The 10,369-nt window shown below is 45.0% G+C and overlaps 1 protein-coding gene across 1 annotated transcript; it reads left to right on the top strand.

Annotated features, from left to right (window-relative positions):
* Nucleotides 1-174: 174 nt before the first annotated feature.
* Nucleotides 175-10,283, top strand: LOC134015803 (focal adhesion kinase 1-like; the record flags this gene model as incomplete). Its single annotated transcript, XM_062455329.1, has 6 exons — nucleotides 175-337; nucleotides 3,757-3,844; nucleotides 5,009-5,088; nucleotides 5,223-5,285; nucleotides 6,438-6,492; nucleotides 10,139-10,283. Coding segments are annotated over exons 3-6 (328 nt in total), but the record flags the coding sequence as incomplete, so codon positions are not given.
* Between the last annotated feature and the right edge of the window lie 86 nt (nucleotides 10,284-10,369).

Below are 10,369 nucleotides of genomic sequence, written 5' to 3'. Positions count from 1 at the left end.
GCCTCTCTCTCTTCGCCTCTCTCTCTTCGCCTCTCTCTCTCTCTCTCTTCGCCTCTCTCTCTTCGCCTCTCTCTCGCTCTCTTTCCCCTCTCTCTCTCTGTCTCTCTCTTCCTTCCTCCCCTGCCTCTCTCTCTGTCTTCTCTCTTCCTCTCTCTCTCACTCTACCCAGGGTGTCATCCAGAAGATCGCAGACATCCACAAGGTGAAGTGCGTGTCGTGTCTCGGACTCCGCCTCAGCCACCTGCTGTCCGGCGAGGTCCACTGGCTCCACCCAGACCTGGGCCGTGTCCCACATCAGGGAGCGCTTTGAGCAGCAGCACCCCCTGGAGGAGTGGAGGTGAGGCTTACTGACCCACGTTTCCTAACCGATGTTTAGCTTTTGTGGATTTTGACAGCAAAACCATAAACACACAGGGCTTATATTTCCCTACATTTGGTTCCACTTATTTGATTCTGGTCCACGTATTGCTGTTGGAAACTAGGTTTTGGTCTCCTCCAACTGCCAAAGCAGCTAATATGGTTGCCTGCAACACTTTCAGCTGTGTTCAGCTGGGAGGAGACAGCAAGAGACTTCTTCTCATGTTTAAATGGATTCAGTCCGGGGGGCAAGCTCAGGGGCAGAAATATGCCCGGGATATATAGTTACTCTTGTTGCCATGGTTGATGTGCGCTGGCAGCAGTATGGGACGTGTGGATGGTTGGAGTGGGGAGAACTGGAGATCAGCATTCGAGAGCAGCAAGCGAATGAGTTTCAGGGTTTCCTGCAGAAAATGTGTTAGTTAAGGTGGTAGCGGGGGTGTTTGCCATCCCGACTCGGGGGGGGGGGGGGGGGGCTGCCGTTGGTCACGGTTCTGAGAATGGAAGGGAGAAGAGAGACGGCGGATATCGTTATTACGACAACACGGCAGGCTTGTGTTGCTTAGGCGCTGCCGCCTTAACTGAAAAGTGCTGCGGGAATCCCCTGAGTTTGGCCAATCCAAGCAACTGGCGATCCCTCCCTTAGGCGTTTTCAACCAACCTGCCGCTCAGACTGTCCCTGCGGCCTGATGTCCTGCGACCGGCAGCATTTATTCTGCTGAAACACCCCCAACCACCGATAAAAGGAAACCTCATACCCACTTCCCCAACTGTAGTTACGATTTATCAACACCGAGGGAATCTGTGTGTTTTGCCTTTAGAGCGTGCAGGGGAGGGAGGGGGGGGGGAATCATTTTTCAATGCAATCTTTTCATTTGACTTCAGCATGACTGATATTGTCAGTGTTCCCTAAGAGGCTGGTCTGTGGGGCGTGTAGGGAGGGTTGCTGAGCAGGGCTTGTAGCTATTCTATCTGAGCTCTGGTGGATTGAACCTGATTGGTTTCTCACTTGCACATTGGAAACTGTCCATCATTCCTGCGCCGACAGAATTAGATTAGCCCTGCTGTTGACCTATCGTGGTTGCTTCGGAGGATTGTGTGTGTGTGACTGTTTTGAGTGTATTGCATCCAAATCCGTATTGTCTGTGTATGCGTGTCTGTATCCGTGCATGTGGTGTGTGCTAGTATGTATCGTGTGCGTGTGTGTAGGTGCGCTCGTCCTTAAAATGTAATTACCCCCTATGCGTGTGTGATGAGTGGATGCTGACAGATATATTGCCGAGGGATGTCTCGACATACTTAACATCTGAAATAATTGAGATGGCTGGAAGATTCTTTCGGCCTCTCCCTTTTCAGTGAGCCCTGCGCTGGTCTGTTGAGTTCTGTTCCCAAACGTATCTATGTGTATATTGGGTGTGTATTAAATAGCAATACATATATTTAAGAACAGTTTGAGGTGAAAGGAAAGATTATTTAATGTATTATGAATTGTAAAAAGAATCACCTGTTTTGCATAGTAAAGTCATAGTCTTTCTACTTTCCTGAGCCTTCTTTGAGAATACACCATTAAATCAGGGATGTGTCTCATGATAATCCTACAAACTTTGAATTTTCGCTCATACTTAACGTAATTTGTAACGTTAATGGACATGTCTGTCTAATTATCTAGCTCTGTATACATACCGTATGTGTTTTAAAAGGATGCTAGTGAGGGAGTCATGGTGTCATGGTCGCTGAGCGGTTAGGGAATCGGGTAGTAATCTGAAGGTTCATGGTTCGATTCCTGGCCGTGCAAAATGACGTTGTGTCCCTGGGCAAGGCACTTCATCCTACTTGCCTCGGGGGAATGTCCCTGTTCTTACTGTAAGTCGCTCTGGATAAGAGCGTCTGCTAAATGACTAAATGTAAATGTAGTGAAAACATAGCCATATGCCCATCCAAAATGAGATTTTTGTCCATCTTCAAATGCACGAGGTGTACATGAACAATAAATATTGTATGGACCGATGCCGTATATCTCATGACAATCTCAGCCTATGCCGGTCTTCCACCTCAAGCAGTAGAGACGGAACTAAATAATCCAGAGCTGGATGGATTCAGCTGTGCTATTGTTAGCCCACTCAGAGAGCCAGTGGCGCTAGCTCTGGGGAATCTCTCTGGGCTCTACCCCCATCCTCATTCATTATAGAAGGAAATATTTTATTCAGTTGTTCTTCTGAGAACCGAAATCCTTTTGTTGGTTGAAAAGAGGAACCCCTAGCGTTCAGAGAAAAGAAAACACACATACAATAACCTCCCCAATCAAGGCTGAAGATGGCCCAGTTCTTCAGATAGGAGCGTGGCTGCTGTCTTTATTTGCTAGGCTGCTGAAGCTCTCGTGTGGTTTGCTTGCTTTCTGGCCACACACGCCATGACGTACTGGATGACCTGGCGTTCCTCGGAAATCTCACATGATGAACAGGTCAAAAAGAAAGATGTATGATCGTGTGTGTGTGGGTGTACTTGATCCTCTTTTCATCTTCACGCCATAGGCATGTTGCCACTTGTTTTATTGTGTGTGTAGTGTCAGTGTATATTTTCCACGGTGAAAAATAACTTGTCTTTAGAATTTGGATTGAGAAGGCTGTGTGAGTTTATCGCCTGTGTCCACATATTCCTACCGGCACTCTTAAAGCAATGAATGGGAACTGTCAGGCTGGCTTTCACATTCCAGTAACTCCTGCCCTCATGTTTGCTTAACGTCAGGGCTTAATATAGCACAGTACTTCGGCTCCTTCTGAGGTCTCTCTGATGACATTTCTTTTTTATTTTAAAGAACTATCAAAGAAGATACACACACACGCACACAGTCAAACACATCCACGTGCACCCACAAGCTCAATGGCTACCAGTTCACACTGGGTAGTCAGCCGGGCTCTGAGACCCAGATGAAGAAGTCTCCCTCCTCTTCTTCTTCCTCCTCGCTCTCCTCCTCCTCTCTGCCGCCTTTGATTGTATCCATGTGAAAGAGAAACCTCTGTAAACCACGGAATAATTACCACATGTGCCATCTTGGACTGACGTTAACAACACAGATCAGACAAAGCCCGAAGCACGAGACTCAGACTGTTTTCAATCAACTTAACAGTCGGCTGCCCAACATGAACTCCTCCTTGTTCTCTTCTGAGCACAGATTGGAATGAAAACGATTCTTTTGATTACAAACGGAGAAGAAAGCCTCTTCTTCAAACCTCCTTTTTGTTTGTTCTTTGTAGTGTAGCCTGTGATAAAAGAAAATAACACATTTGCCACAACACAGCCTTTTGCTTTGTTGCTCATGCACTGTCCTTGTGAACCCTAGCCTTCCCTGCCACGCTGTCACAGTCTTGCGAGCATCGTGTGACTCCTCTGTGTTCCCAGGTATGAACTCCGGATACGCTACCTGCCCAAAGGGTTCCTCAGCCACTTCACCGAGGACAAGCCCACACTCAACTACTTCTACCATCAGGTGAGAGACGACATCACGCTCCACTCTCCATTCATGCGAAAAAACAAACATCTGAGACACCCGAGGTCCTTGCGAGAAAGATTATCTCTCTTAAAGCCCTCTGTGACATGCTTGCGTGTAAAAAGGGCTATACAAATACATTTGATTTGATTTGATTTAATTGAGTGGTACTGTAACATTTCTGGGAATAGGCAGGGGCCGTTGTTTGCACAGGTTTTTCAGTTGAGTGTAACCTGAAGGTGTCTGGAGGCTGTGTGGAGATTAGGGAAGGGGTCAGCGGGTTTCTGTCCTGCTCCGCTGAGAACCTGTTAGACAAAGACCTGACAGCAGAGAAACAGCTCCAGGCCTCCCTTCTGCTAGGGACGATGTGTGCCCATGTCAGCATGAAATCCCTCATCTCCGATGCCAGAGTCGCGCTAACTAGCTCAACTAAAGCCCCGTCCCTCCCCTTCTCAGAAAACATCATCTTCATCACTCGTCTTCTTCCTTACTCACACAGTGTGTTGCTCCCTCACCGCTGGATTCCTCTTGAAATAGCCAGACAGTGTCATTTTCAAGGAGCTTTCGTTCTTTTGCGATGTGAACAGTTGGTGCGGTCCCCCCATATCACCTGACAGGGTCTACTGCAGATAGAAATCTCCATTGCCTTTACCACTGTCTGAATTCTGGCCATTCCTGACTCCTGCTAGCGCTAGTGGTCTGCGTGATGAAGAGGTGTTGCTGTGTAATTTTACATGGTTCTATGTAGACAGGAGAACTGGGCTGCAGGCCAGAGTTTCAAACACAATGATTCTCATGTACTCAAAGCGAGGTATCTAGTGTATATCTAGTGGTTGGCCTTATTGGGATCTCTGTGAGGCAGTTATTTTTTATGGACAATCGTTGTCCTTCGAGACAGCTTCTCAGTGCTAACTGTAGTCTTTCAGAGGCAGCCTCTAATAGTTTACTGTAGAATGTATTTAACTGTAGGCAGCTCCTTGTGGCTAACTGCAATCTTTCTGAGGTGGTTTTTTAATGCCGAGCGTAGCCTGTCAGTTAACTTCTCACTGCTAACCTTGGGTCTATCAGAGCAGCTTTTAAGCTCATACAATATTCTCTGTATCTTGTTATTAACGTCAGAAGCAGGTTTGTCAAACTAAAAATTAAATTGTTTACTTTCCTCAGGTGAAGAGTGACTACATGTTGGAAATAGCAGATCATGTGGAGCAGGACATTGCACTGAAACTGGGCTGCCTGGAAATCAGGTAGGGTCAAGAGGTTTTGAATAGTCTCATTTTGCATGACAAATACCACACTCAGACTTATATGCTCACAGTGAACTTGTGAAAATACGCTGCCAAATCTGACTTTCGTCTTCTTCTTTTTCTCTGCATTCTAGGAGGTTCTTTAGAGAAATGCCAGGGAACGCACTGGACAAGAAATCAAACTATGAATTACTAGAGTAAGTTGTCCTCTTACTCAACAGTGTGTGTACAAACACGTGATTTCTATTACACCTCACATCATTGTTAACATATCTAAATAAATGTGGTATTGATACCATACTGACAACATTGTTGCTTGGTTTCCCACTTTGACTGACAAGTTAGTGTTAGTGTCTGACGTCTATTTAATTATCTATTTTACTCTGTAAAAGTGTAAGTGAGATACAAGGAAAAATCTCTTAAAAGTCTGTGTTGCTCTTTAGTAAATCAGAATTGATCTTCAGTCATCTCCAACTGTGTGGTTATGTTCCCCACCACAGACCTCACAGGCCCCCTGGTGGGTAATAGCTGTAACTCCACAGGGGAACTGCTGTTAGGTGTCCTGACGCTAGCAGTTAGCCTAGCGCCAGGACACCTACCTGAAGTTCATTTAAACTACATTAAAGATACATTTTACTCCAACACAAGGCCATTAAGGACAACACATTTTGTCTCTTAAAGGGAAACTGTCTGGGGAAATTGTATTAAAGAGATGGTCAACCCCAAACAAAAGGCCTGGTGCCGACTCCATCCTAGTTAGTTTCAGAACAGAGCAGCCTCAGTAGTTGTGTCTGATGGCTGATGGCGGGGGTCAGATGGCTGAGCGGTTAGGGAGTCGGGCTATTAATCAGAAGGTTGTTGGTTCGATTCTCGGCCGTGCAAAATGACGTTGTGTCCTTGGGCAAGGCACTTCACCCTACTTGCCTTGGGGAGAATGTCCCTGTACTTACTGTAAGTCGCTCTGGATAAGAGTGTCTGCTAAATGACTAAATGTAAATGTCTTTTGGTACAAAGCTTCTATCTGATGTTTTGCCGTATGCTGTTTTCAGCTCTATGGCTTGCATTCTTGGCCACTGAGGATGGTGGTGTATTTTGAATCTGAAAGCAAATGATGGTTTGCAAATACATGCAAATTCCTTGTAAATATCCCACTCTCACTCTGGCAGGTGGACAGGTGCAACCAACTGAAATAAACCTGAAGCTTTCAAGTCATTTAACTCTTGTTTTTAATGTTTCTGTATCAAACACACAAAGATGATGAAACGGAATGACAAATGTGTCCTGTCTCTATGTTCTCTTGTGCTTCCATAACCATCCAGTCTTTCATGCTTGTGCTCTTTTCTCCACAGAAAAGATGTGGGCTTGAGAAGATTCTTCCCTAAGAGCTTGTTGGACTCTCTGAAGGTAAGAAGAACTGGAGCTCTTTATCTCACTGACCTGCCCCAAAGGCTCAGCCATTCCTGAGGAGACAGAGAAGGCATCAATCTGAGTCATTATAACTGGCTAGCTGGCTGACTGGCTGACTAGCTGGCTACGTGGCTGGTTGGCTTGCTAGATGGTTGGCTTGCTGATTGGTTGGCTGAGTGGGTGGGTGGCAAACAGCCTGTGTGTTTGACCAGCTGGCTGTCTGGTTCTCTGTCCTGCTGACTAGCTGAAGAACTTATTGAACCGCTGGTTAAAGTCCTTGCTGGATGACTCGCTATAGAGCTGACTGGCTGGTTCAACTAACCGTTTTCACCCAGTGTCTCTCTGGACAGATAGGATCCCAAATTTAGCCTGCGTGACACAGCCCCCTGCTGTCAGATAGAGGCTGAGGCTGCAGCGTCATAGTGTTGGTGGTCTGGTCCTCCTCGTCCTCCCCAAGATTCTTTGCATCTCCATCTTTTAGAGGCCAGGTGGTTTTTCATAGCGTAGAAGGTGGAGACCTCACTTGTGTTCGTGAGATGTCTTTTCTCTCTCTCTCTCTCTCTCTCTCTCTCTCTCTCTCTCTCTCTCTCTCTCTCTCTCTCTCTCTCTCTCTCTCTCTCTCTCTCTCTCTCTCTCTCTCTCTCTCTCGTTTCTCTCTCTCTCTCTCTCTCGTTTCTCTCTCTCGTTTCTCTCTCTCTCTCCCCTTTTCTTGCTCTCTTAGTTTCTCTCTCTCCCTCCCTCTCTTTCTTCCTCTACCTCCCGTCCCGGGGGAATAAGTCGTATATTCTAGCTGGTCCTCCTCGTCCTCCCCAAGATTCTTTGCATCTCCATCTTTTAGAGGCCAGGTGGTTTTTCATAGCGTAGAAGGTGGAGACCTCACTTGTGTTCGTGAGATGTCTTTTCTCTCTCTCTCTCTCTCTCTCTCTCTCTCTCTCTCTCTCTCTCTCTCTCTCTCGTTTCTCTCTCTCGTTTCTCTCTCTCTCTCTCTCTCTCTCGTTTCTCTCTCTCGTTTCTCTCTCTCTCTCCCCTTTTCTTGCTCTCTTAGTTTCTCTCTCTCCCTCCCTCTCTTTCTTCCTCTACCTCCCGTCCCGGGGGAATAAGTCGTATATTCTAGCTGCTTCACTGGGTCTTCCCCTCCTATTACAGCACTAGAATCTGCCCCGAGGTCTGTTGTTCTAAACAAAGTGATTCTGTCTCTCCCATGTTTGACCAGAAACATTTGTTTACACAGCCCCCAAAAAAACAGGTCTGTGACGAAGCGTGTTAAATCAGGACATTTAATCTTTCAACGTTGCTGAGTACCCAGTCGCTCAGAAGGCCTTGATAAAATTGTTTAGTCTGGCTTCACACATGCACTCTGAAATCAGACCCTGTCTCTGTTGTAAATGTGGATTCTCGTTGTTCAAGATGTAGGTGCTGCTGTATTGTACTGCCTGCTAACATAGTCCAGTCTGCTCATGTGCTTGTATTTGAGGTCTTAAGCTCTGTGTTTGATGATCCATGTTGGGGAGACAACTGAAGATGGTGTTTGTCTGACTCTTAAGTTGTAAGCATATTATGTACACCCTGAGCTAATTAGGAGTGCATCTTTGGCAGGGTAGGGTAGAGATTTGAGTCTAAATGGTAAATTAACAGAGTAACAACAAAATACAAGGTATAAAAAAAAATGTGTAGTATAAGTACAACCCCAATTCCCCAAAAAGTTTGGACGTTGTGTAAAATAAATAAAAAACTGAATACAATGATTTACAAATCTCATAAACCCATTATGTTATTCACAATAGAACATATAAAACATGTCAAATGTTTAAACTGACGAAATTTGAAGGAAAAAAAATAAGGAATTTGAATTTGATGGCAGCAACACGTCTCAAAACAGTTGGGACGGGGGCAATAAAAGGCTGGAAAAAGTCTGTGTCACAAAAAAAAAAAAAAAACTATTTGATTTCTGGAGAAATCTCTATGTGTAAGGGACAAGGGGGAAAATCAATTCTGCATGCCTGTGATCTTCAGGCACTCAGGCGCATAAAAAAATGTATGCAGGCACTCACTGCATAAAAAACAGGCATGATTCTGTAATGGTAATCATTGCATGGGCTCAGAAACACCCTCCAGAACTCACTGTCTGTGAACACAGTTTGCCGTGCCATCCACAAATGCAGGTTAAAGCTCCATCATGCAAAGAAGAAGCCAAATTTTCTCTGGGCTAAAGCTCATTTAAAATGGACTGCCAAAGTGGGAAAACTGTTCTGTGGTCAGACAAATTGAACTTTTAAATTCTTTTTGGAAACCTTGGACGCTGCGTACTCCAGACTAAAGAGGAGAGGGACCAACCGGCTTGTTATCGGAGCTCTGTTCAAAAACCTGCTTTTCTGATGGTATGGGGGTGCATTAGTGCCTAGTGGTCAGCTTGCACATCTGGAAATGCAACATCAATGCTGTGCTGAAAGGTATATACAGGTTTTAGAGCAACATTGCATTTGCTTGCATCCAGGCATCATCTTTTTCAGGGAAGGCCTTGCATATTTTAGGAAGACAATGTTAAACCACATCCTGCATCTGTTACAACTGCATGACTTTGTAATAGAAGAGTCCGGGTGCTGAACTGGCCTGCCTGCAGTCCAGACCTTTCACTAGTTAAAAACATTTGGTGGATCATAAAACGAAACATATGACAAAGAAGACCCAGGATCGTTGAGCAGCAAGAATCCTGTATCAGACACAAAAGGGACAACAGTCCTCTCCCCCAACTACAGCAACTGGTTTCCTCAGTTCCCAGACAGATACAGACTGTTGTTAAAAGAAGAGGGGATGCTACACAGTGGTGAATATGGCCTTGTCCCAACTTTTTTGAGACGTGTTGCTGCCATCAAATTCAAAATGACCTTATTTTTTCCTTAAAATTGTACATTTTATCAGTTTAAACATTTGACATGTTGTATGTGTTCTAATGTGAATAACATAATGGGTTTATAAGATTTGTTAATCATTGTATTCTGTTTTTTATTTTATTTTACACAACGTCCCAACTTTTCTGGAATTGGGGTTGTATAAATCTACTATACCAGCATCTTTGTCCTGGGTGTTTTTGCCAGGATGTTGTGGGCTCTACTTGTGAAGAGACAAAGATGAACAATTTTCAATTGACATCTGCTTCAGAGCACATTCACGGATCCTCGTCCTTTGAGAGATTACCCCGACTGTTGTTACCCAATTAGGCGGATGGTAATAGATGCCCAAAGCTAGAATAAAGAAATATGCTTGTGGCATCTCCATCGTTAACCTCAGCGTGAATGTCCTCAAGAACGCAATTAAGAATGGAAATCAAATGTTAATTGGATTCAGTCGGAAAAGATTTGTGGGCTTTTTGCAATTTCTTAGCAGGATGTGTTAGGCTTTTGTCTGAAATCCCAGTAATTAGAGGGAGGCTTTTGGTGCAAATAACACACAATACACAACAATAACTGACAGGATGGGACACAAAAATACTTATTTTAAGGGGTTTATCTGTAAACGTGACATTATCATGACACTGAAGCATCTGTTTTTGCATTACCTTAATTCTTGCTTTAACAAGCCTTGCACCCTCTCTCTCGCCTCTCTCTCTCGCCTCTCTCTCTCTCGCCTCTCTCTCTCGCCTCAGGCTAAGACCCTCAGGAAGCTGATCCAGCAGACGTTCAAGCAGTTCGCCAACCTGAATGACGAGCAGAGCATCCACAAGTTCTTCGAGATCCTGTCCCCCATCTACCGCTTTGACAAGGAGTGCTTCAAATGCGCCCTGGGCGTGAGTGGATATTTTCAAAAATCAGCTCGGAGGGACCTGCCACACTCTTACTCTATTTGTAGTCTGCTGGTAGACCACTGTGAGGCTGTA

The sequence above is a fragment of the Osmerus eperlanus genome, unplaced genomic scaffold (assembly GCF_963692335.1).
Source record: "Osmerus eperlanus unplaced genomic scaffold, fOsmEpe2.1 SCAFFOLD_869, whole genome shotgun sequence".
NCBI classification, from domain to species: domain Eukaryota; kingdom Metazoa; phylum Chordata; class Actinopteri; order Osmeriformes; family Osmeridae; genus Osmerus; species Osmerus eperlanus.
Note: the sequence above shows the minus strand (reverse complement) of the source record. Positions and strands in the feature narration are given on the sequence as shown.